The 27,897-nt window shown below is 46.8% G+C and overlaps 1 protein-coding gene across 1 annotated transcript; it reads left to right on the top strand.

Annotated features, from left to right (window-relative positions):
- Positions 1-13,519: 13,519 nt before the first annotated feature.
- Positions 13,520-16,902, top strand: LOC130129558 (diamine acetyltransferase 1-like). Its single transcript, XM_056299129.1, has 6 exons — positions 13,520-13,760; positions 14,361-14,412; positions 14,532-14,612; positions 15,272-15,373; positions 15,508-15,548; positions 16,156-16,902. The coding sequence occupies exons 1-6, from the start codon at positions 13,695-13,697 to the stop codon at positions 16,330-16,332; spliced, it is 519 nt and encodes a 172-aa protein (XP_056155104.1). The 5' UTR covers positions 13,520-13,694; the 3' UTR covers positions 16,333-16,902.
- Positions 16,903-27,897: the final 10,995 nt, after the last annotated feature.

Raw genomic sequence — 27,897 nt, 5'->3', positions numbered from 1 at the left:
CCTGGTTCACGGACTCGGACTTCCTCGGACAACCCCTCGCTCAAAGGATTTGGATTTTGGTAGCCAGGTGCACGCACATCATCCCAGCACCCCGCCAAACTTATTTCCATTATTACATGTAGGTAAGATTCCCCTGTTATTATGTTGTGGCAGTTTGTTTATTTTATCCTGCATTAAAATTGCCTTCGGGTTTCTCAGTACTCTGTGTCCGTCTGCCTTTGGGTTTCGCTACACTGGTCTCTGGTCTTCATTTGAGAGCCGTAACAGAACGTCGAAGCCAGAATGAGCCAAAGCAAACCCGAGGGGCAGGCGGTTGCTCAGACAACTATAGCCCCTAAGATCCAGAACCCTATAGTTCTCGAAGCAGAGGTAAAGGACCACAGCACTCAACTCACTCAACTCCATTCAGAGCTTGGCATTGACCTCTCCCAGATCACTGGAGAGATCAGCGGGTCCACTCCAGCCGGTTCCCTTGTCATCCCGGCGTCCACCGGACGGTGGCCTTCATCCACAGGCGCTATAGTGGCCCACTATGGAGGCAGACACGAAAGAGTTCATGGCCGCCTGCGCCACCTGTGCCCGCAGTAATGCTACCCATAGCCCGCCGGCGGGTCTCCTGCGTCCCCGTCCTGTCCCCGGTGGACCTTGGTCACACATTGCCTTGGACTTCGTGACTGGCCTCCCTGTGTCCCAAGGTAACGATACTATCTTGACCATTGTTGAGCAGTCTGCGCCGTCTCAGCCGCAGAGGGGAGCTTGGGAAGGGTGACAAATTTTGTCACCCTGGGTGGAGTATTCCCTGAATACCATGGAGAGTTCTGCTACTGGTTTGTCCCCCTTTGAGTGTTTCCTCGGTTACCAACCCCCTCTGTTTCCCCGTCAGCAGTTGGAGGTGGCGGTTCCATCCACCAGGGCCCATCTCCGCCAGTGGTGTCGCATCTGGAAGATCACCCGGGCCGCTCTGTTGCGGGCTACAGAACGGTCCTGGCGCGGCGCCAACCAGCGGAGAGTGTCAGCCCTGGCCTATCGTCCTGGCCAGAGGGTGTGGCTGTTGGCCCGGGACCTGCCCCTCCCGACTCTCTCCTGGAAGGTGGCCCCTCGCTACGTCGGTCCCTACACCACTGACCGCATCATCAACCCCTCTGAGGGACGTCTCCTCCTCCTCCCTAGCTCACTCAAGAGCCATCCTGTGTTTCATGTCTCTCACCTCAAACCGGTAGCCTCCATCCCCCTGTCTCCCCCTGTCCAAGCTCCTCCACCTCACAGGGTCCTCGACGGTGATGATTTGGTCTGGGACGTCAACCGACTGCTCACCGTTCACCGCCAGGGCTGGGATTACCAGTACCTGGTGGACTGGTTGGTTACGGGCCCGAGGGCGGCAGCTGGGTGCCCCGATCCTACCTACTCCTGGAGGAGTTCTATCGGGCCCACCCCCGACGCCGTCAGATGGTCGCCCGGTGTCTCCCATAGGAGGGAGGGGGGTCCTCTTGTGGTTTCACCGCCCTGAGCTACCTTGCTGGCACGTTCGAGCCAATCAAGCTCGGACGCGCCGGGAACATCCGAGCGCTCGGTTCGCGCTCTGAGGAGACGAGCGCTGCTCTGCACCAGGTGTTTGCCATCATCCATCAGGCACACCTGCGGCAATCAGGCAGCCCTCTACAAGAAGTTTCCAGAACACCTCTCTGTGCTTCGACGTACTGAACCCTGCGATAAAAGCTCTGACAAGCCTATTCCAGTGATTCCTAGTAGCCCTTTTCTCGTGTCTTTCCCCACGCTGTCGTTTTGTCTCTCCCAGTGTCCAACTCCTGGGTTCCTGTTTATCGTCTCGCTGTTTTTGTTTTCCTAAAGACCCTCCCTCCGCGACTTCTACGGCTCCCCGCGTCTCCCTCGCTCCTCGTCCCCAGCGACAATCACGTTTCCCCGGACCCCCTCCAGCAATCTCTCTCCCTGGACCCCTCCCTTCAGATTTGACTTTCTGGATCACGGACTCGGACTTCGTCGGACAACCCTTCGCTCAACGGATTTGGACTTTGGTAGCCAGGCGCACGCACATCGTCCCAGCACCCCGCCAAACATATTTCTGTGGTGGACACGTATTGGGGATAGAATTCATGATTTACCGTTGATTAAAGAAAGTTGCCTACACGGCTAAAGTGTGAACCTACGGTCTTCTCCGTTCCTTCGGCTCTACATTTCCATCTTTACACGTAGGTCAGAGTTTGCAAGTTAGACACCAGCTTTCACTACACACACGTGTATATAGCACACATCTCACAAACAGACCCCGCTATCCGCACCATACCCCCCTCCCCCAACTTAGATTCCCCTGTTATTATGTTGTGGCACTTTGTTTATTTTATCCTGCGTTAAAATTGCCTTCGGGTTTCTCAGTACTCTGTGTCCGTCTGCCTTTGGGTTTCGCTACACTGGTCTCTGAGAGAGCCGTAACAGAACAGCCAGGAAGTGTTGGACTGTATTATGAGCTGATGAAGTGCTGTTGTTATTCTGCTGATGGAAAAATACAAAAACCACCAACAGTTTCTGAAGGGCAGTGCAGGAGTAAATGTTCGTATTATAATCTGCAGACAGTCACTCTGAAAGGAACATGACCTGATAGGCGAAAGACATTCCCAGACTATCAAAATAATGGAAATAGCCTTGAACTAAGCAGGCTAGAGGCAATACCTTCAACAATAAGGCGTAGTTTCAAATGCAGTGTTTCACCATTCAAAATGAACACACCAAATTGTGTTGTAAGCACCTGGTCTGATGCGCGTGTTTGAGATGGCAAAGGAAGTGTGTGTGGGGGGCTATCGGCATGTGCAAACCATCCCGTTTGCATCTTTACTTCCCTGATTAGCATGCACTGAATTTGTTGTTTTGAGCCTTGCATGAATTGAAGCATGTATTCAGCATTTATCTGAAATGTTTTTGAAATTTTTAAATCAAACAAGCTGTGTCACCCATGGCCTTTAGTTGATACATGTAATATTCTCTAGAATATAATAGCCCGTTTGGCTATAAGGACGTGATACAAGCGCTCCTATTGGCAGAGGCGGAAAAACCCGGTCTAGAAAGTAAAAACCCTAACCATGTCTTTACTCCATCCATGTATTAAACCAGCTAATTTGGGAAACTAGTCAGTGCAATCTGATGGTTTAGTACATGGGTGGAGTAAAGTCACAGTTAGGGTTTTTACTTTCTGGACCGGGTTTTTCCACCTCTGCCTATTGGCTGTTAAGTTAGCTGCAGGCTGATTGGTCCATATGACGCATGAGGACGCAGGGGAACCACATAATCGTCAGTCTATGTTTAGCACTCGGACGAGTCACTACTGCGGAGCTGGCCACTGTATGATTGTAACCGTCACCGTTGAAATAAAGACACTGAACTACACAGTCGTCATCGGATTCCTTCAAACTGACGGAAAGTGAGACAATACACACCACAGTTAATTTTTGCTTAACCATGATGTCAACTGAAAGACCATCGAAGACTACACATATTTTGAAGCATTTAAATGGCCAAACCAAAGAGTTCTCTCATAAGAGAACTCTGACTAATGTGGCTGCATGATGCATTTTAATCATAGTGGCTATTTGCATCTACACTTGTTCATTTGGCTGATGCTTTCATCCAAAGCAACTTCACAGGTGAGTCGGCGGATCAGGGGATGCAGCGCGTACTCTTGTGCAAAGCTTTTGTACGGAAATAAGAAAATAAATCAGTATACAAACATCAACATAGTCATATTGACAGTATTATACACATAACTACATAAATGCAAAATTCCTACCAAAATATAAAGCAGCAGTGTACTATAGAGAAACACAGCTCAACTACAAATCGAAAAATCATTAGTGAACAGAGCTAACTACTGCTGTAACTGCTAGCTAGCAGAGCGTATGCTAACTAGCAGAGCGCATGTTTACCAAAACGATAAAGCTTGTGGGCATTGTTAACGTAGTTCTGAGGAAGTGGGCTACAAACGTATTGACAGGAAATGCATACTATTGAATATTATAAATGTAACCGGTTATTTTCTTGCCCGGTGCGGGATTCGATATGGGGTGTACTGCACCACATGGCGACGTCACTAACCGCTTGGCTCAAGGGTCAGATCCGTTAGCTAGGGACTAAGGTGTCTTATTAGTGGTTTACAGTCGTCACCCTCCCCGGAAGCGCGCCCTGGCGCTTTGTTATTCCCGCGCTCCGAAGAGACTTCTGAGGATCTGCACACTTCCGGATCCCACCGCTGCCACCAATGTAACCGGTTATTTTCTTGCCCGGTGCGGGATTCGACACGGGGTGTGTTGCACCACAAGGCGACATCACTAACCGCTCGGCTAAAGGGTCAGACCCGTTAACTAGGGGCTAACGTGTCTTATTAGTAGTTTACATAAATATTACTTATTGCAACACATATTACTCACTGCAACACGCACCAATGGCACTGAAAGCATTCACAGTCGTGGCCAGGCGCGTGGCTTGCGTTTTTGCATTATCAGGTCCAAATGAACGACAGTGCCGATCGGAGTGAGAGATAAACACTCACACACCTCGCCGGCAACATATTGTAGCGAATTCGGGGGGCAATCCGAGAGACCGTCGCCACAGCCGGGACGCGAACCCATGTCTCCCACTCCGCAAGCGACAACGTTAACCAGTCGACTAAAGGGCTCCGACACGTTAATCACGGACCAACGTGTCTACTTATCCATGCACGCTACACTATTGTAACGATCACGGATGAATAGGCTCGGTAGCTCTTGGCTAACAGGTCGGACCCTTTGGTCGACTGGTTAACGTTGTCGCCCGCGGTGCGGGAGATACGGGTTTGCGTCCCGGCTGTGGCGGTTCCCGGGCTGCCCCCCTTAATTCGCTACATTGTTGTCAGAAGTGGGATTCCTGGCTGTGACGGTCCGTCCGGGGACGCCCTATCCCGAAGGAGGGGGGTAGTGTAACATACACGAATAAGTAGGCTCGCTTGGGCAACGGGTCGGACCCCTTAGTCGACTGGTGAACGTTGTCGCCCGCGGTGCGGAATACACGAGCTCGCGTCCCGGCCGTGCCCCCCAAAATCGTTATAATAGAATGTTCTGTGGAAATCCATTACTAAGTGATGAGTCTGACAAGTTTTTCTTTCCCTCCCCTTTCTGCGACTTGGTAACCTGGGCCTCGACCGATCCAGTATGGAAATCGGAGTTATGAGCCACATATTTGATTTGGCCAAGGTTTTACGGCAGATGACCTTCCTGACGCAACCCTCCCCATTTATCCAGGCTTGGGATCGATACTAAGAATGCACTGGCTTGTGCATCCTCAGTGGCCTGGTTTTCGGCTATGGGAGCTAAAGTGCTAAAATAGGAACTCAAGTGTAAGAAAACGTTTCATGGCTAAAGAGTAAAACATATGCCCTCTGGTTGGCCGTCCCTCGACTCTGTCGCTGCTCATTTGCATAAAGTTGAGCATTGCTCAACTTTTTTGTCACCAAATCGCGGAGATTTTGCTGCCAGGCAGCCCGCCGCGCCATCTCGCTCAGTGTAGTCCAGAGACTCATTGGAAATCAATTACTTCCGGCCGCTTTGTCTCTTGTTGGTCGCTGCCGTGAGCGCAGGGTTATGCTGCGCTCACGGCGGCGGCGACTTTGTCGTCAAGTCGCCGTGTTGCTGTCGCTTGCAGCCAGGTTGTGGCATTGCTAACGTAGTTTTGAGGAAGTGGCCTACAAATTTGACAGGAAATGCATCAATTAAAAAAAAAGTATTGCAGCGAATTCGGGGGGGGGCAGGCGCGGGAACCGCCGCAGCCGAGACGCGAACCCGTGTCTCCTGCACCACAGGCGACAACGTTAACTAGTCCACTAAAGGGTCCGACCCGTTAGCCAAGGACTAAAGGGTCCGACCCGTTAGCCAAGGGCTAACGTGTAGTTATCTGTGCACGTTACACTAACCCCCTCTTTCGGGAAGCGTGTCCCCGCGCTTCAGCATATCACCTCCCTCACGCCTCTGGGCGCACGCGTTTCCGATGGCCTCACGGTCTACGCCATCCCACTTCTGACACCAATGCAGCGAGTTCGGGGGGGGGGGGCAGCCGCGGGAACCGCCACAGTCGGGACGCGAACCCGTGTCTCCTGCACCACAGGCGACAACGTTAACCAGTTAACTAAAGGGCCCGCCCCCTTAGCCCAGGGGCTAACTGTTAAACAGTATAAATAGCTATATATTACTCACTGCAACATTCACCAATGCAGCAAAGGTGCTAAAGGCATTCGCAGTCGTGTGGCGTTGTGGGCTTGCGTGTTTATTTCTGCCTTATCAAGTTCAAATCAAAGTGCCGACTGGAGCGAGGGCCAAACAGAACCAGTTTTTAAGGCCACATCTCACGCCACCTCGGCAAACTATGCTGTCCTGTGGAAAGCCATCCTTGGGGGATACGTCTGACCAGTCTGACAAGTTTTTCCTCCTGGTAGAAACTAAGTGGGGGGGGGGGGAGAGAAAACACACAGCATACATGTTCACGCAATGTTGATTTTCAGGCTTTTTTTTGGCACTTTTGAACAAATCTTGCGTAATATAGTTACACTCTGATGCACGTACTTCCAACCAAAACATTTCAGGCGATCCAACCTAATGGCTGAAAATGTTCCTGTTCAACCTATTGTAACCGGTTATTTTCTTGCCCGGTGCGGGATTCGATACGGAGTGTACTGCGCCACAAGGCGGCATCACTAACCGCTCGGCTAAAGGGTCAGACCCGTTAGCTAGGGGCTAACGTGTCTTATTAGTAGTTTACAGTCGTCACCCTCCCCGGAAGCGCGCCCTCGCGCTTTGTTATTCCCGCGCTCCGAAGAGACTTCTGAGGATCTGCACACTTCCGGATCCCACCGCTGCCACCAATGTAACCGGTTATTTTCTTGCCCGGTGCGGGATTCGATACGGGGTGTACTGCACCACAAGGCGACGTCACTAACCGCTCGGCTAAAGGGTCAGTAAAAGCACTACTCGTCTTCAAACAGGGATTTCGAATCTTACTGCAGAAACACAATCAGGTTTTCTAAAAGGAAGATCAATCCACAACAATATAAGGCTGGTAATGGACATTATTGAATACAGAAACCAAATTGAAGATGATGGGTTTCTCCTGTTTTTAGATTTTTATAAAGCGTTTGACTCTGTGGAGCATCCCTTTATCATCTTGGTACTTGAACATTTTGGATTTGGAGTTAATTTTAGGAATTTTGTCAGTGGACTGTATCAGAATATTACCAGCTGTGTCATACTACCTGCTGGCACTACCCCCAGTTTTAAGGTTAATGTAGGGATTCCTCAGGGTTGTCCGGTTTCTCCATATTTATTCATACTAGTTACAGAAATGTTAGCAATTTACCTCAAACATTGTGATGACATTAAACAACTAACTGTATTAGGTACAGATATTATCATCAGCCAACTAGCAGATGACACGACAATTTTCTTAAAAGATAGACACCAAATTCCAACAACTATTGAAAAAGTTGAAAAATTCTCTAAAGCTTCAGGATTAACACCAAATTTAAAAAAAATGTGAACTATAGGCTGTACATGACACCCCACTAAAAGAAATCTGTAATAGTCCTATTAAATCAGAAATCAAATACCTGGGAATTTTCCTTTCAAAAGACCAAAAACGAAGTCAGTCTTTGAATGTAGAAAATGCGTTAAAGGAATGTAAATCAAAGCTAAACATTTGGCTCCAAAGAGACCTATCGATTCTTGGCAGAATTTATTTAACTAAGATGGAATGCTTATCAAGGTGTATTTACCCAGCCTATTCTCACGCCATTCCAAAAAAATTAATCAAATCAATCAATCAGATTAATTTAAATTTCATTTGGCGAAACAGACCACACTATATAAAGAAAAGCCATATGGTTAAAGAAGTAAAGGATGGAGGACTAAAAGTTATTGATTTTGATTGCCTTAATTGAACTTCAAAAATAAATTGGCTAAAATCCTGGATCAAACATAGTAACTCCTTCTGGTATTGTATTCCAAATCACTTATTCAATAAAATTGGAGGATTTAAATTTCTACTCAGATCTGACTATAATATTGATAAACTTCCTGTTTCATTATCAGAGTTCCATAAACAGATACTGTTGTATTGGAGAATGTTATATGTACACAACTTTTCACCCCACACCACTGTACTTTGGAATAATAGATATATATTATATCGGAACAAGTCTTTATTCTTTAAAGATTGGGGCATGAGGAAAATATATGGTCAATAGTTGATCTAATGGATCCTAGTGGTAATTTATTAAATTATGAACAATTCCAGACAAAACATACTTTCAAGCCTTCCAAATCAGACTTTACTAAATTACATAAAGCACTCCCCAAAGAATTTGTATCTCTGATAACAAATATAATGACTCACCAACCTATACAGCCACGATTGGCCCCACTGTCAATTCAAGGGTTTTTAATCTTGGACAAAAAATGTGATGATCATTTTATTAGAAACTGTCTCACTGAAAACTTATTCCCTGAAAGACAAAACAAAAATGACATTTTACACAAATTTGATAAAAATTCAATTATTAAATTGAGAACAATGTATCTAACATTTCCTATCCCCCCCAAAGCGAAGGAAACACACTTCAAAATTATGAATAACATATATCCCTCCAAAGAACTACTTAGATCACGGTTTGGTTTTGACGATAATATATTGTAGCGAATTCGGGGGACAACGCAACCACAGGAACTGCCGCGGCCGGGACGCGAACTCGTATCGCCCGCACCGCAGGAGGCATCGCTAATCGCTAGATTAAAGAGTCAGACCCGCGAGCCAGCGTGTCAATTTATCCGTGCACGTTACACTACCCCGCTCCTTCGGGAAGCGCGTCCCCGCGCTTAAGCATATCAGCTCCTTCACGCCTCAGGGCGCATGCGCTTCGGATGGCCTTACGGTCTCACCATCCCACTTCCGACATCAATGTAGCGAATTCGGGGGACAACGCAACCACAGGAACTGCCGCGGCCTGGACGCGAACTCGTATCGCCCGCACCGCAGGAGGCATCGCTAACCGCTAGACTAAAGGGTCAGACCCGCCAGCAAGCGGCCAGCGTGTCTTCTTATCCGTGCACGTTACAATATGTTCATTTGGTGAAAATGACATAGAAACTACGGACCATGTATTTTTCTCACGTGGTGTGGTGCTTGTGTTCTGGCTTGACGTTCACAAATGGATAAAGCAAAGGATTTTGTCCTTTCCAACTTGGATTTCTAGAGACAATATAACATTTGGCATGATTTTGCAAAACACAAACGATGAACTCTGTTTTAATGTAATCCTCTGCTTAGCCAAATTCTTTATTCATAAAAATAGATACTTTAAGTCATCCCCCAAATTTCTTGTTTTTTTAAATGAATTTAGATTATACTTGAAATCTTTAAAACTAACGACCGATACAAAAGCTCTAAAGATTTACGAGGTGTTAAGACATTTTCCCACTGAATCAGAAGACTGATATCCTTGTTAATTCCCCCTTGTATGATGGACTATGTTTTATTATTTTCAATTAGTGTATGTCGTGTATCTAATTTATTATTGTTTGTACCCTTATTTTCATAATACATTACCGTATATTTGTCATGTGACATTCAACCTCTATGTACTTCCTGATATACTGTATAGAAATGTTTACATACTGTTCCCTTTGGCACTTTGGATATCTCTATGTATTTTTGGATGGAATGTATATTTGCCATGTTCGTTTTATGATGAACTTTCTTCAAGAATCTGTACATGAATATGAACAATGTTCAATAAAAATATATTAAAAAAAGTTTCACAGTAACAGACGAAGAGGAACACACGTGCTCTCTGATTGGCTGCCGCTCGACCCTGTCGCTGCTCATTTGCATAAAGTTGACAGTCGCGCCAAAAAAAAAATTAAAAAAAAATTTCGCTGTCAAGTCGGACACTTTGTTGCCAGGCAACTCGCCTCGGTATTGTCGCTCAGTGTAGCCCCAAAGACCACTGGAAATTCATAACTTCCGGCCGCCCTTTCTCTCGTTGTGGCAGCTTGCAGCCAGCTTGTGTGGGCGTTTTGAGGAAGTGGGCTACAAGTGTACTGACAGGGGAAGCTTAAATTTTCAAAAAAAAAAATATATATATACATATACACATTTTATAAATACCTATATATTGCTCACTGCAACACTCACCAATGCAGCAAAGGTACTAAAGGCGTTGACAGTGGTGTTGTGCTGTGGGCTGCCTGGTGGAGTGAGGGGTAAATTGACGGACACAAAGTTCTTAGGGCCCCATGTCACACCGTCCGGGCAAATGTGCTGCCTGCTTTGAGTGGCTGTTGCAGCTAGAAAAGCTCTGCAAAAATGCAACTTGATTGATTGATTGGGTGGGTGACCAGTCCGACAAGTTATTCCTCCTGGTGGAAATTACCTAACTGAAACACACACACACAGACAGAGTCACGGGGGGGGGGGGGGGGGGGGGGCAGGGACAGGACCCAAATGCAGACAGCGGAGACAGGCTGGGCTAAAGCAAGGTTTTAAGGTAGGAGAGTACTTACAGAACTGAAGCGACAGGTAAAAAAAACAACCGAGAAGGCAGGAAGCATCCCGGCCAACATAAGCTGCCATGGGTACACGTACAATCCGCCAAATGAGCCGGGGCAACCAGGGGGAATATTTACCTGCTGGGGAGTCAGTCTGGGAAATGGGGAGCAGGTGAGTAAGACAGGGGCAGGAACAGAAAAGGCAAAACCGGTGAGCCTTCCAAATAAAACAGGAAACAACACAACCACCGGACCCCCCCTCCCCTCCCAAGGGACGGATTCCAGACGTCCCAAAAGAATAGACCAGGCACACCAAGCAGGGTGGGTGGAGGGGGTCTGGGGGAGGGCTTCAGGACCAAGTGGTCTGAGAGCGGATGAATGGGGCCGGGATCTCAGGCGGATGGGCTGAGGGCTGGACTGATGGATGCTTCCTGGTCGCCCTCCAAATCTGGAGGGTGACCAGGAAGCAGGACTGAAGGGTGGAACAGCTCTGGCGGACGGGTAGGCGGATGATCTGGAGGCCAGCGACGTGGATGGGACAGCTGCTCGGGAGGTCGGCGACATGGACAGGACAGCCCCCCGGGAGGCCGGTTACATACAGACCAGCCACTCGGGAGGCCGGCGATGTAACCACCGCTCGGGAGGACGGCGACATAGACAGGACAGCCACTCGGGAGGCCGGCAACGTGGGCAGGGCAGCCGCCCGGGATGCCGGCAACGTGGGCAGGACAGCCGCCCGGGAGGCCGGCAATGTAGACAGGACAGCCGCTTGGGAAACCGGTGACATGGAGAGGACAGCCGCTTGGGAAAATGGTGACATGGACAGGACAGCCGCTTGGGAAGCCAGCGATGTGGACAGGACAGCCACAGGACCGCTTGGGGTGCTGGCGTCGGAGGTGGGACTGCTCGGGACGCTGGCGCCGGTGGGACCGCTCGGGGTATGGGCATCGGTGGCCGGACCGCGCAGGGAGCAGGCATAGGAGGTGGGGCCATTGGAGACACGAGGAGGTGGGGCCATTGGAGACACGGGAAGCTGGACCACTGGAGATACAGGAAGCTGGGCTGCTGGAGGCACGAGAAGCCGGGCCGCTCGAGACATGGGAAGCAACTCTTCACTACCACGCAATACCTGTCTTAACTCCTGCCTGAACTCCACACAACAGTCTTCCTTCTTCAACTTCCACCATTTAATCCTTGGCTCTGCTTTCACTCTCTTCCTCTTCTTGGTCTCCAAAGTCATCCTACAGACCACCATCCGATGCTGCCTAGCTACGTTCTCCCCTGTCACCACCTTGCAGTCTCCAAGTCCTTTCAGATCGCGCCTCCTGCATAAGATATAGTCCACCTGTGTGCACTTTACTCCGCTCTTGTACGCCACCCTGTGTTCCTCCCTCTTCTTGAAATATGTGTTCACCACAGCCGTTTCCATCCTTTTCGCAAACTCCACCACAATCTGTCCTTCCACATTTCTCTCCTTGACTCCATAGCTACCCATCACCTCCTCATCTCCTCTGTTCCCTTCCAACTCACCCCAGAATTATTTTATCCAGAGAAACCGCACCTCCCCAATTCACCTGTATTTGTTTACAGGTCAGTCTTGCCCGGTTCCAATATGGCGGCGACGTTGACGTTCGATCCAACGGCCAATCAACGCGATGCCTGTTCTCCTGCTTAAAAAAAAAACTGATCTCCGATCAGTGCTCCGGTCCTGGCTCTACAGGTGCACAAATCCCTTTTGCGCCACATTTCACTAAGATATGCGGTTGCAAACGGCATCTGAGACTCGTAGCGGCAGATTCAAGCAGTTGTTCCTGACGCGATTGTGCTTGAAAAATACCTACGAAAAAAAAAATAATGTACTCGTGAGAAAATATCCTACAGGTGAGCAGCTCACTGCACGAATTCCCATACTGATTTGTGGATGTACAAAAAAATGACTTTTTTTGGCGCCATATTCACTTGCAGCATCTATATAAAATGTAAGCATATGAGTTTCACAATTTGTGATTCGTAGTGTAAACTACTAATAAGACACGTTAGCCCCTTGCTAAAGGGTAGCGGTTAGTGATGTCGCCTTGTGGTGCAGTACACCTCGTATTGAATCCCGCACCGGGCAAGAAAATAACCGGTTACATTGGTGGCAGCGGTGGGATCCGGAAGTGTGCAGATCCTCAGGAGTCTCTTCGGAGCGCGGGAATAACAAAGCGCGAGGGCGCGCTTCCGGGAGAGGGTGACGACTGTAAACTACTAATAAAGACACGTTAGCCCCTTGCTAACGGGTCTGACCCCTTAGCCGAGCGGTTAGTGATGTCGCCTTGTGACGCAGTATCGAATCCCGTACCGGGCAAGAAAATAACCGGTTACGTCTTATTAGTAGTTTACAGTAGAATAGGATTAGCGCATATGCAGGGAAGAATATGAGAAGGTGTAGCTGTTGTGTTTTGTTTGTGGGATGGTGGTGGGGGGGGGGGGGGTCCACAAATTTGCAACTCCTTAAGCATTTTTTCTACCGCTCCGAATTCCGCCAATCATGCCTCCTTATATGATGTCGTCATAAAAGCCCCAAAATACCAACGGCAGGTAGAAAGGCCACAGCGTTAGACACCGACAACAATAATGGCACAATAATAGTCAGTGTTAGCTGACTTGTGCCACCAGAGACCATGTAAGGATTAAAAGTAGGCCGAGAAGGAGGAACGTTTTAAGGGCCCTGGACTCGAGCCAGCGGTGCAGTACCAGACTCTGCGAACGTGGCCGTCTACGTCGGACGCCAACAACAACAATCGTCACGTGACGGAAATGAAAGCGGAGAAGGCGGGTGACGCTCATCGCTCCTTCCTCCTCATTGGTCAGAAGCCGGGGCCGTTCGGCGAGCGTGCCCGCCCCCTCCCCTGGCGCGTCGGGGGCCGTATAAAAGCGACGGGATAAACAAAGGACGCGTTAGTCCAGCTGACAGTGACCCACCGGGGCCCTCTTGCTGCATGCACTTCTCCCAACAAACACGTCGGGATCTCAGGCTGACTGCGGAGGGTAAGCCCCCTCGAGGCGAATGAAGAAGTATCTCCTGCTTCACTTCACATACAGAGGTCTCGTGAGAAAAGGAAAAAAGAGTAAAAGAAGAAAATGGACACGTTTAACTTACGGAAAGCCGAACCCAAGGATGTGTCTGACATACTGCGCCTCATAAAGGTAGGCCTCGGTCACCTCCCCCCGACCCGACCCGACCCGGCCACACACACACGCACGCGCACATACCCCTCCATTAGGGCTCGCATATTGAGGTTGGGCTCGCCGCCAGAGGAGGATCCGCGCGCCGGAACGCGTTCGTGTGTCTCGCGGAGTCACGTTTGAACAAGACGTAACGAGGTCACGCAGCTTTTGTCCTCTATATGAACTTTACATCTCGTTGTTCACATCGGGGCCGACGTTCACACTCGGGGCTAAAGCCGAGATGGAAACATTGTCGTTACTGTTACGGTTATTGTCTATAGGCGATGACGAGGCCGCCGAGGTATTCGAGGAGGATGTCCGAGCGTTGTCACGCCATCGGCGCGCGGTGGGTCGTGGCACTAGAAGCGTTCACTTCCTCAACGTGATTCCCCGCGCGGCCCGGGCCTCCGGAGCTGGGCCGCGCTTAAAGACAAAAGCTTTATGGGACGGGGGAAGTCTGCCCGCCTCGCCGTGAAACGGACTTCCGCGTTAGACGCAACAGTTCCCCGATGCCTGACATGCTGACACACGTCACCATCCGAACCAGTAGACTAATCAAAAGCCATGTCTCCGTCATAGGAACTTGCAAAATACGAAGAAATGGAGGATCAAGTGAAACTGACTGAAAAGGGTAAAGCTTCAGCAGGGCTTATATATATATATATATATTCTTCTTCTCTTGTTTGTACATGTAGGTTTACAGCTGGTCAGCCGCTTAGCTGAACGTGTTTGCTTGAACTGTTGTTGCAGATCTCCTGGAGGACGGATTCGGTGACCACCCATTTTACCACTGCATCGTGGCGGAGCGGCAAGGGGAGCAGAGCAACGACGGTACGTGCGGCCTCCCGCTCGCCGTGCACGTTGGCACTGGAAACGCTGCGCCTCGCGAAGGTGCCGAACGTGTCTGGCTCCCCCCCCCCCACCACACACACACACACACACACACACCCCACTTCCTTCCTTCCTCTGGTAATGGTGATCGCACATCTGTCTCGAACCTGTAAAGTTACACACTGGTTCTGCTTTACAGCCGCCATTCTGCGAGGTGAGCTCAATCTTACAGTCGTTGTCCCCCCCCAAAAAAGAGAGAGAAAGTCTGGAAAAACAAGCCGGCTGGCGCCAAGGATGTTATGTTTGACAGTTTGAGCAAAGAACACCCACCCCCACCCACCCCAAGACACACACCCCACCCCAACACACACACACAAAATTGGTCTTCTTTCAATTCCACATTTACTGTCACATAACATATGGCCTATCCCTGGCAACTTAACACAGGCATTTGTAGTCTTCCCCCCCCCCACCCCACACCGACATTAACAAGGTGTTTTAACACAGTAACGGAGACGAATTTACACAAGAAAAGGACAGCAGCGCAAATAAAACCAGGCCCGAGACCTGGTGTGGGTTTGAAGCGGGGTTCAGCTTTAAACGGTTCACTAAAGGCTGATCAGATCAGTTACCATTTGACTGCATCTGCCTCTCTTCAGTTCCAACGTTGATCGGGTTTGCCATGTACTACTTCACCTACGACCCCTGGATCGGCAAGCTGCTCTACTTGGAAGACTTCTTCGTCATGGAGGAGTACAGAGGTGAGAAACGCAACCCCCTCTCAACCCCTTTGCCACTGCTCGGCTCCTGAGCCTGAACTCGGCTGGCCTAATTTGTTAATTAGTCATTTCCTCATTTGCAATTGCTGTCTTCTTTCTCTCTCTCCTCCACACAGGGAAGGGCATCGGTTCTGAGATCTTGAAGCTCCTCAGTCATGTGAGTGTAGACGTACTCGGCAGGGGTTTTATCAGTTCATTGTTGTACATTGATAATCCATAATGCCACACTTTATTGCAAAACTAGATAATTGCATAGTTGGATATTCATAGGTTGGGGAAAAAATCATCCAGATATTGATGGAAACTTGTTTTTTTTTTTTTCTAATTTTAAAACAATGCCTTGATAGAAATCCCTGTTGTCTCACTTGTAGAGTTGGGTAGATATTTATTTATCTCGACATTTGTAGGTATTTCCATTGATCCACAGATAGTGGGTACTTTTTTCCCCCCCTCGCTTTTTGAACATTCCCCTGTTCTTGTGTCTTTTTATTGTGAGCATCCCATCAAAGAAAAATTGTGTGCGCAAACTTAGCCGGCAGTCAATAAAATTGGAATTAGAGAAGGTCTCTGTGATAGCCATCGTGGTGAGGAATGGGATCAGATTGTCGGAGTCTGTAGACAAAGGAAGCTACTTTGCTGGCTTGAGGATAAATGCTGTGCGATTGCCATCACATCTGTCTAGGTCATGTCTGTTCCATGGTCCCCCACGTGAGGGTAACGTGTTGCTTTTCTCTCTGCCCTCCCACCCCACACATTATTTCTAGTTGGCGATGAAGACCCGCTGCAGTAGCATGCACTTCATCGTGGCGGAGAACAACAAGGAGTCCATCGACTTCTACAAGCGGCGCGGCGCCGACGACCTCTCTCAGGAGGAGGGCTGGAGGCTCTTCCGGTTCAACAAGGACAGCCTCCTCAAGATGTCCTCTCCCGGGGAGGAGTGAGCTGGCCCCGAGCACCGGCGGAAGGAAAGAGGAAGACTGGGGCGATGAAGGATGAGGGGCGGTAATCAGGCCAGAGTCATAGATGGAGAGTTTGGCTGCCAGTTTTTTTTTTCCTCCACAAACTAGGCACCTGGTGAACGCTCTTAGCCGTAACTATGGTGGTTGGCCGAGGTGTGGACACCACCCACCTGTTAATCTGATGATAAAGTGCTCTTTGCATGGCACGGCCAACCTGCCTAGGAGCCGTTTAAACTCTGTGTGTATTGCTCTGGTAGACTCCTCGACTTGACCCTCATCTCGAAGGAGGTTTGATATTTATCTTGAGTCACCAAGGTTTGAAAAGGGGCATTAATCGTAACTGTAGACTGTGTGTAGTCATGGATGGAAACATTGTGTTCAAAACAAAGCGCTGTTTTCACTGATTTTTGCTTTGAAGTACCTCACATATATGGGCTTAGTGTCTTTGTGTAATGCTTTCTGAATCACATTGAATTCTTATATCTAATGCAGGAAAACTAGTGTGTTATAAAGTAATGTGATATTAACACTGATAATAAAGAGTAAAACGAGGACGCCCGTTTCTCTGCCTCTCAAACTACCAGACCTTTACGACCTGGGGATTGCAGTGGGAGTCTGATGGAGGTTTTACAAACCTACAGTTGTAAGCAGCCTTCGCCTCCACAAAAATCTGCTCCGTTTTTATTCTTTGAAGATGGATGTGGGGTGGTGGTGGTGGGAGGGCAGTTTCATCAGTTTCATGTCAGACGCCCTTTTCCAAGGAATGTCAAAGAAAGCCACTGAATTCTCTCTTTTTTTTTTCTTCTTTAGTGCATCTCATGTTACCATAATGAAGATCTTTTATCTTTTTTAAGTCAGACACCGCTAAATTTACTGTGATAACCAGCCGCCGAGATTGGGTGAACACTGATAAGAATCTCTTTCTCAGAAGCTGCACCAACGCCGACCCGATGCTGAAAACAGTTGCTCCTTTTATGTAGTTAAACGCTTCATCCTTCCGCCATAGACTGCAATGGCCCTCACAGTTTGAAGAGCAAAACGCGCATGAATCAGATTCCCAAGCTGAAACCGCCAGCCCCGCAGACTTGTCACAAAGCTCACTCATTGGTCTCTTCAAAGGGCTGTTTTCACCCTGGCTGTCATGTGTACTGGGATGTACATGACAGAGGAAGGCTTGTGGAGCACAGGGTGCCCAGTTGTGGGAGAGCCTCACCCATCAGTCATGAAGTGAAAAGGGCAGGGCGGGCCACCGTCACTTAGGGTGCGGAGGAACATGAGAGGCGCAAGTTGGAACTTGACTAGCAAGGCAGTCAAGTGGGGGTCAGTGCTGCCGCTGCCTGTTAGCCAGATCCACCGCCAAGAGAGCACAGGAAGGATGTTATAAATTGTGAGAATGGATTACGGTACTTTTGGCGGCTGAGCTTGTCTTAATCGGTCTTGTCAAGATATTAGATTGTAAACGACTAAATAACCTTTTACGGGTGGGAGGAGCGAGGAGTGTGAAATGTGTTGGTCTCCCTTTGGTTTTGACCTTCTAGGAGACCACCTATGAAAATGACCAAATCACCGTGAAGACCGACTCTGAACCAATTAATAAAAAGAGAGTGTGCCATTCAGAGTTTACATAACAGCTGTAATTGTTGAAGAACTTGTGACAAAAAAAATAAACACAACAGGAACTTTCTTGTTCGGCCCCAAATGTAAAAATACATGTGCTCATGAATGAGCGCGCACACTGACACGCTTATGAAGCAATGTAAAAAAGAAAAAAAGAACCCCAGATATGAGTGTCTAGGTCAAAGGTGAAATACCATATCTCTTATGAAACTGGAAGGGAAAACAGCCCGTTGGCTGGATATGCCTTCTTTTCATAGGGTGAAGGGGGTTTTGTAGAGGATTTCAGGAGACGTACAACCTTTTGCTGAAGCGAGTCGGAGGACTGTCGCTGCCGATAGAGACAGGAAACCTGTCATTTTCATATCAAGTCCATTTTATTTGCATAGCTCGATATAAACTCATTTACAAATTGATCTCGTGGTTTTACAGCAATAAAACATCCTGTTCTTACACCCTTGCATCTGATGAGGAACAACTCCCTAAAGAAAACCCCATTTAACAGGGAGAAAATAGGAAGAAACCCCAGGGAATGGATGTTGTGTGTACAGGAGAGAACACAGTTTACAGAATATAACACTCAAAGAGAATGACAGAATTATAATGGATTTATAAGATATATAAAAAAATCAAAAGGTTGAATCAGTTCATCTGGATACAATGTTTACTGATAAAAATCAAAGAAAGAATCAGTTCATCTGGATACACTGTTTACTGATAAAAATCAAAGAAGGTAGAATCAGTTCATTTGGATACAATGTTTATTGATAAAAATCGAAGAAGGTTGAATCAGTTCATCTGGATACAATGTTTACTGATAAAAATCAAAGAAAGTAGAATCAGTTCATCTGGATACACTGTTTACTTATAAAAATCAAAGAAGGTAGAATCAGTTCATTTGGATACAATGTTTATTGATAAAAATCGAAGAAGGTTGAATCAGTTCATCTGGATACAATGTTTACTGATAAAAATCAAAGAAGGTAGAATCAGTTCATCTGGATATAATGTTTACTGATAAAAATCAAAGAAGGTAGAATCAGTTCATTTGGATACAATGTTTATTGATAAAAATCGAAGAAGGTTGAATCAGTTCATCTGGATACAATGTTTACTGATAAAAATCAAAGAAGGTAGAATCAGTTCATCTGGATACAATGTTTACTGATAAAAATCAAAAAAGGTAGAATCAGTTCATCTGGATACAATGTTTACTGATAAAAATCAAAGAAGGTTGAATCAGTTCATCTGGATACAATGTTTACTGATAAAAATCAAAAAAGGTAGAATCAGTTCATCTGGATACAATGTTTACTGATAAAAATCAAAGAAGGTTGAATCAGTTCATCTGGATACAATGTTTACTGATAAAAATCAAAGAAGGTTGAATCAGTTCATCTGGATACAATGTTTACTGATAAAAATCAAAGAAGGTTGAATCAGTTCATTTGGATACAATGTTCATTGACAGATACGTTTCATCACTCATCTGAGTGACCTCTTAGGTATCCCCACCCTTCTAAACAATACAGTTGCATAAACGACCAAAACCAACGACCAGTCTCATATGCAAATATGGGTACAAGCATTAACTAGAGGTACAATGGCCATGTGTACTATTCACAGAGGATTTGGGAATGTTTGCAGTCACAGCATTGTAAGAAGGCGACAGATGTACTCTTAGTACCCTCCAGTTCAGGGACGGTCATTCCCTCTTCACATAGATGGCCTCGTTGACTCCCTGTTCGAACCAGCGTTCCTCCCTATCAACGATGTGCACATCCTCATCCTTGAAAGAGTGGCCACTGGTCTGTAGATGGGTGTACACTGTAGATGGTGTGTACTGTGGAGTCCTGGCCTGGCGTGTTAGCTCTCCTGTGTTGTGCCATCCTCTTGGCCAGAGTCTGTTTAGTTTCCCTGATGTACAAGTACCGACAATCCTCCTGGCACTTACAAACCCCAATTCCAATGAAGTTGGGATGTTGTGTAAAACGTGAATAAAAACAGAATACAATGATTCGCAAATCCTTTTCGACCTATATTCAATTGAATACACTACAAAGACAAGATATTCAATGTTCAAACTGATAAACCTTATTGTTTTTTGCAAATGTTCACTCATTTTGAATTTGATGCCCGCAACACGTTCCAAAGAAGCTGGGACAGGGGCAACAAAAGCCTGGGAAAGTTGAGGAATGCTCAAAAAACACCTGTCTGGAACGTTCCACAGGCGAACAGGTTAGTTTGAAACAGGGGAGTGTCATGATTGGGTATAAAAGGAGCATCCCGAAAGGCTCAGTCGTTCACAAGCAAGGATGGGGTGAGGTTCACCACTGTGTGAACAACTGCGTGAGCCAATAGTCCAACAGTTTAAGAACAACGTTTCTCAACGTACAACTGCAAGGAATTTAGGGATTTCATCATCTACAGTCCATAATATCATCAAGAGATTCTGAGAATCTGGAGAAACCAACATTGAATGCCCGTGACCTTCGACCCCTCAGGCAGCACTGCATTAAAAACCGACATCATTCTGTAAAGGATATGACCACATGGGCTCAGGAACACTTGGGAAAACCATCGTCAGTTAACACAGTTCGCCGCTACATCTACAAGTGCAAGTTAAAACTCTACCATGCAAAGCCAAAGCCATATATCAACACCACCCAGAAACACCGCCGGCTTCTCTGGGCCCGAGCTCATCTGAGATGGACTGACGCCAAGTGGACAAGTGTGCTGTGGTCCGACGAGACCACATTTCAAATTGTTTTTGGAAATCACGGACGTCGTGTCCTCCAGGCTAAAGAGGAAAAGGACCATCCAGATTGTTATCAGTGCAAAGTTCAAAAGCCAGCATCTGTGATGGTATGGGGGGGTGTTAGTGCCCATGGCATCATGGGTAACTTGCACATCTGTGAAGGCACCATTAATGCTGGAAGGTACATACAGGTTCTGGAGCAACATGTGCTGCCATCCAAGAGACGTCTTTTTCAGGGACGTCCCTGCTTATTTCAGCAAGACAATGCCAAGCCACATTCTGCACGTGTTACAACAGCGGGGCTTCGTAGTAAAAGAGTGCGGGCGCGAGACTGGCCTGCCTGCAGTCCAGACCTGTCTCCCATTGAAAATGTGTGGCGCATTATGAAGCGCAAAATACGACAACGGAGACCCCGGACTGTTGAGCAACTGAAGTCGTACATCAAGCAAGAATGGGGAAGAATTCCACCTACAAAGCTTCAACAATTAGTGCCCTCAGTTCCCAAACGCTTATTGAGTGTTGTTAAAAGGAAAGGTGGTGTAACACAGCGGTGAACACGCCCCTGTCCCAGCTTCTTTGGAACGTGTTGCAGGCATCAAATTCAAAATGAGTGCGTATTTGTAAAAAAACAAAGTTTATCAGTTTGAACATTAACCATCTTGTCTTTGTAGTGTATTCAACTGAACATAGGTGGAAAAGGATTTGCAAATCATTGTATTCTGTTTTTATTTACATTTTACACAACGTCCCAACTTCATTGGAATTGGGGTTTGTAAAAGTGTACACTATATTGATCCGTTTGTGGCGGGGGACCCAGTCCTTGGGGTGGACCAATTTCTGGCATAACACGTTTTGGGGTTTGAAAGCAACTGAGACGCGGTGTTTGGAAAATGTACGTCTCAACTGTTCCGACACTCCCGCCGCATAAGGAATCAATCCACTGGTTTACGCTTAGGCAGCTGTTGTCCTTCTCCTCTCTTCGATCGGCTGGGGCACTGTTTGGGTGTCTTCCTGGCTTTGACAAAGGCCCAGTTAGGATAACCACACTTAACCAAGGCCTGTTTAAAGTGGGATTTCTCCATTTCCCCAGCTGCTGCGTCGGTGGGGACGTTGTCGGCTTGCTGGTACAGCGTCCTGATGACTTCTAGTTTGTGCTCCAGTGGATGATGAGAGTCAAACCTTAAGTACTGATCAGTATGTGTTGGTTTACGGTAAACATCCATCCATTCATTATCCAAACCGCTTAGCCTGCTCTCAGGGTCGTGGGGATGCTGGAGCCTATCCCAGCAGTCACTGGGCGGTAGGCGGGGGAGACACCCTGGACAGGCCGCCAGGCCATCACAGGGCCGACACACACACACACACACACACACACACATCACACATACGTACACACACACACACACACACACACACATACGTACACACACATGGTGTGGCATCATGTTTCCTTCTAAAACAAAATGAAACGAGACTTTCAAAGATGAAAAGAGAGAAAGGAAAGAGAGGGGAGAGAAAAGAGGTGACAGCACCTTGCACCAATTCTCAGGTGAGTTTATCAGCGGTGCAAATTAACATGTTGACTAACTCCACATACTGCCAAATAATTACTATAGCTAGCTAGCATGCTTAATTATACCCTGTAATTAAAAAAAGATCTCTTGAGTAATCTGAGTATTCACATTTAAATTAAACAACACAATCTGATAAGTTGTTTTGGTTCAAATATGACATGGCTTATTTTTAATCCAAACAGCTACTTCATGATTTAGATGGGACTACTGTTTATCCACCACATGTCCGCCATCACCAACTGCAAGTGCAACTGAGACTTACCGTAAAGCATCAACAACAAAAGTGTCATAATTTCAAGACCGACAAAACAAAACATGAATGAAGCAGTGGTGCAATCATTCATTGCGAAGGTGATTTGCTGTTCACATGAGTTCCGATCTTCCCGGTCAGACTCAGGTCATATTGACACTCGGAAATGTTGGATTATAGTCGGATTATAGTACCACCAATCACTTAAGGGACAACGGCCAATATTTCAGGGCTTCCAGTGTAGCTGCTGGCTTCCGTTACCAATGAAGACTTCTCTACCATGCACCCATCATTGTTTATATTCCAATTAGCAACTTCAGACGTGAGAATGGAGTTGGAGTTGAGAGACGATGTCTACGACCGTACTATTTCACAAGTAGTTGACATGAGTCAAATGTTACTCCAAAAAATACACAAACCAATACTTTTTGTAGGTGTTTTAGGTCCAGACAATGCGTTCCACCTCTTTCGCTCCCCACATGGACTGTTACCAACATGCAACAACCAAAGCATGTACACATACACACACACACACACACACACACACATATATATATATCCAATGATTCAAGTAAATTCTTTTGCTCTTTATTTGTTGAGCACTTTCCTATCATTGAGTGTTTCTTTTTACGAAGTTATTTAGTATATCTATAGCTACATCTATATGTGTATATATCTATATCTATATATATAGCTATATGTGTATATCTATATCTATATCTATATATATAGCTACACTCACTGGCCACTTTATTAGGCACACCTTGCTAGTACCGGGTTGGACCCCCTTTTGCCTTCAGAACTGCCTTAATCCTTCATGGCATAGATTCAACAAGGTACTGGAAACATTCGTCAGAGAGTTTGGTCCATATTGACATGATAGCATCACGCAGTTGCTGCAGATTTGTCGGCTGCACATCCATGATGCGAATCTCCCGGTCCACCACATCCCAAAGGTGCTCTATTGGATTGAGATCTGGTGACTGTGGAGGCCATTTGAGTACAGTGAACTCATTGTCATGTTCAAGAAACCAGTCTGAGATGATTCGAGCTTTATGACATGGCGCGTTATCCTGCTGGAAGTAGCCATCAGAAGATGGGAACACTGTGGTCATAAAGGGATGGACATGGTCAGCAACAATACTCAGGTAGGCTGTGGCGTTGACACAATGCTCAATTGGTACTAAGGGGCCCAAAGTGTGCCAAGAAAATATCCCCCACACCATTACACCACCACCACCAGCCTGAACTGTTGATACAAGGCAGGATGGATCCATGCTTTCATGTTGTTGACGCCAAATTCTGACCCTACCATCCGAATGTCGCAGCAGAAATCGAGACTCATCAGACCAGACAACGTTTTTCCAATCTTCTATTGTCCAATTTTGGTGAGCCTGTGCGAATTGTAGCCTCAGTTTCCTGTTCTTAGCTGACAGGAGTGGCACCCGGTGTGGTCTTCTGCTGCTGTAGCCCATCTGCCTCAAGGTTCGACGTGTTGTGCGTTCAGAGATGCTCTTCTGCATACCTCGGTTGTAATGAGTGGTTATTTGAGTTACTGTTGCCTTTCTATCAGCTCGAACCAGTCTGGCCATTCTCCTCTGACCTCTGGCATCAACAAGGCATTTTCGCCCACAGAACTGCCGCTCACTGGATATTTTCTCTTTTTCGGACCATTCTCTGTAAACCCTAGAGATGGTTGTGCATGAAAATCCCAGTAGATCAGCAGTTTCTGAAATACTCAGACCAGCCCGTCTGGCACCAACAACCATGCCACGTTCAAAGTCACTTAAATCACCTTTCTTCCCCATTCTGATGCTCGGTTTGAACTGCAGCAGATCGTCTTGACCATGTCTACATGCCTAAATGCATTGAGTTGCTGCCATGTGATTGGCTGATTAGAAATTTGCATTACCGAGCAGTTGGACAGGTGTGCCTAATAAAGTGGCCGGTGAGTGTATATCTATCTGTCTATATATCTATATCTATCTATCTATCTATCTATCTATCTATCTATCTATCTATCTATCTATCTATCTATCTATATATATATACATCCAGTAAGAGTTTGTGGTTTACAGTCTTAATGCCATACAAGCCAACTACCTCAGACATGAGTGACAGTAACACTAATAGAGTCATACCAGCTCAGATGTCACCGGGTTAACAAGATCCGTGTCAGGTGTTGGCAACCAGGTCAACCCGATGAGAAATGGGCAACTGGAAAAAGACATTCATGGACAAGGGCCAAGAACCTGAAATTGATGGATTGCTACTATAACAGCAGACCTCAGGAGAAGGGCTCTATGAAACATTTGTGGGAATTGTGGACCAGTAGGAGACCTACTTCCATACTGACTCAGAAGCAGATAGTGGCTCAATGCTCGAACTTCAGTAGAAAGAAGCTACTGGCAAAACTTGAGATGGAGAGGCTCCAACAGCATGATTATGGAATTCATCACCCCGACTCGCCACCCAGTTGGCAGGAGATAAATGAGGACAGACTCCGGCCAGCTGAAAGTATCCTACCAGCCATGACAGCTGAAGCTAATGGGGTTCAAATAAGAATCATGGCTAAACTAAAGACAGTCAACCCCTGGGCTCAACTTTCATGACTCAGTGACAAAGTACAATCACAAAGCCTGCTTGCAAGATGTGAACACAGCCTTATGCAATATCTCAACTGCAACTTGACCTAACCCTAACCCAGAGACCAGCGAGCTTGTATATGCCACTGCAACCATAATCCTGGAGATGCTTTGCCCAAAGAGAAAGGGGGAATGGCAGTGCCTAATCTCGAGGATTATTATTATGCAGCCCAGCTCAGGGCAGTGTTATGCTGGTGTGATTCAAATTATGAAGCCAGATGGAGATACATAGAAACGGGAGGGCTAGCAGGGAGGGAGGGCTTTCAGATTCAGACATTGTTAGGGGACAGGGAACTTTTTAGGACACAGGGGAAATTATTGGACACGATCACTAAATTCACTCTAGACATTTGGAACGCTGTGATTAAGAGATACAAACTGGAAAAAGAAACCAAGGTTCTTAGCTCATGACAGTAGATTTCAACCAGGGAAAGATGATTGGAGTTTCAAAAGACGGGAGTATAGGGGCATCACGGCAATATGTACTATAATGGATAAAGGGGAGATACAAAGTTTTCAATGTCTTAAGGACAAGTTTGATTTGGGTGCTGGAGACTATTATAGGTATATTCAGGTGAAAGATTATTATGCCGAGGAAATAAAAATAGACAAATCTGTAGAACAGAACCCGCTGATTCGATTGGTGGCTAATGCATATAAAGGGAAGAAAGTGAGGGCCATTTCAGCTTTATACCAAGCACTGCTTGAGAACAGAGGTAACTCAACTAAATATATAAAGGTTAAGTGGGATAGAGAATTGGAGCTGGAGATGACCGAGGCGGAGTGGGAAAATGTATGTAGGATTCAGCACTCAGCCACTGCTTCAAGGTTGTGGAGGGAGTTTGGTTGTAAAAATGTCATCAGGTACTTCATAACACCAAAAGTGAAGGGGAGGTATGCACCAGAACATAATGATTGCTGGAGACAGTGTGGCCAGGTTGGGGCTGACCATTCTCACATATTTTGGAAGTGCCCCAAGTTGAAAGAGTACTGGGAAGAAATATGTGGGGCTCTGAAGACGATTTTGGGTTATGAAGTGCCTATGACTGGATTAGTATTATACTTGGGGAATCTGATGGAGGAAAACGTACAAGGTAGTGATATGTACCTAGTCAAAATCTTGCTTGTCACTAGTAGGAAAGCTATAACAAGAGCATGGTATAAGAGTGATCCACCTACTAAAGAACAGTGGTTGAGTGCGGTAGAGGAAATATATAATATGGAAAGATTCACGTTTATACTGAGGGTGCAAGGGGAGAAGCTTGATTCGAAATGGGTGGAATTGATTGACTACCCCCACTGCTGTTCTGCATAGGCCTGAACCCCCTCAGTCGGATTATCACAAAGAGTGGATATGGATACAGGTTCAGTAGTAGAGGTACCATCAGCCACCTCCTATACATAGATGACATCAAGCTGTATGCCAGGAATGAGTGAGACATTAACTCCCTGATCCACCTCATTAGGATCTACAGAGACAACATCACGATGTCATTCCGACTGGACAAGTGCGTTCGAATGGTGGCAAAAAGACTGAAGGGGTTGAATTACCAGATGGCAGGATAACAGACATACAGGACAGTTACAAGTACCTGGGTATTCCACAGGCAAATGGAAACCATGAGGATGCAGCAGGAGGTCAGCTACAGCCTAATACCTCCAGAGAGTGAGGCAGGTCCTGAGGAGCCAGCTCAATGAGAAGAATAAGATCAAAGCCATCAACACATATGCTCTACCAGTCATCAGGTACCCAGCTGGAATAATAAGCTGGCCAAAGGAGGAGGTAAAGGCCACAGATATCAGGGCACAGAAACTCTTCATAATGCATGGAGGGTTACACCCAAAGTCCAGCAGCCTGAGACTGTACGTTAAGCAAAAAGACGGGGGCTGAGGGTTAGTGAATGTCAGAGCCACTATCCAGGATGAAACGAGGAACATCCATAAGTACATCAGAAAGACCCCCCCCCCCCCCAGGGCGGACTGCTGAGTGAGTACCTCAGGCAGCAGAAGATAGAGTGGGGAGGAAGAAGAAGAGGCGGTATCATGGAAGACTAAGCCCCACCATGGGATGTACCATCGACAGATAGAAGATGTGGCTGATAGAGAAATCCTACCAGCAGCTCGAAAAGGCTGCACTGAAGGACAACACAGAGGCTCTGATTATAGCAGCACAAAAACTGGCACTCAGCACCAGATCGGTTGAGGCAGGGGTCTACCACACCAGACAAAACCCAAGATGGAGGATGTGCAACTACATGCCTGAGACAGCCCAGCACTAAGTAGCATGGTACAAATTGCTAGCTGGGAAAGTGTACACTGGAAGGCATAACCAAGTGGCTGGGATATTGTAAAGGAATATCTGTACTGAATACAGACTGGAAGTCCCCAAGTCCAAATGGGAGACACTGCCAAAAGTGGTTGAGAATGACAGAGCTAAAATCTTGTGGGACTTCAAGTTCCAGATTGACAAGCAGGTGCTGGCTAACCAACTAGACATTGTGGTGGTTGACAAAGAACAGAAGACAAAAGTAGTGATCAATGTAGCAATCCCAAGGGACGGCAACATAAGGAAGGAAGAGCACGAGAAGCTAGAGAAATACCAAGGGCAGAAGGAAGAACTAAATCAGATGTGGAAGGTGAAATCCACAGTAGTCCCAGTGGTAAGAGGAGCACTAGGGGCTGTGACCCCCAAACTGGGAGAGTGGC

Source organism: Lampris incognitus, chromosome 19 (assembly GCF_029633865.1).
Source record: "Lampris incognitus isolate fLamInc1 chromosome 19, fLamInc1.hap2, whole genome shotgun sequence".
Lineage (NCBI taxonomy): Eukaryota > Metazoa > Chordata > Actinopteri > Lampriformes > Lampridae > Lampris > Lampris incognitus.
The sequence above is the reverse complement of the archived record's forward strand: the minus strand, read 5'-3'. Positions and strand labels throughout refer to the sequence as shown.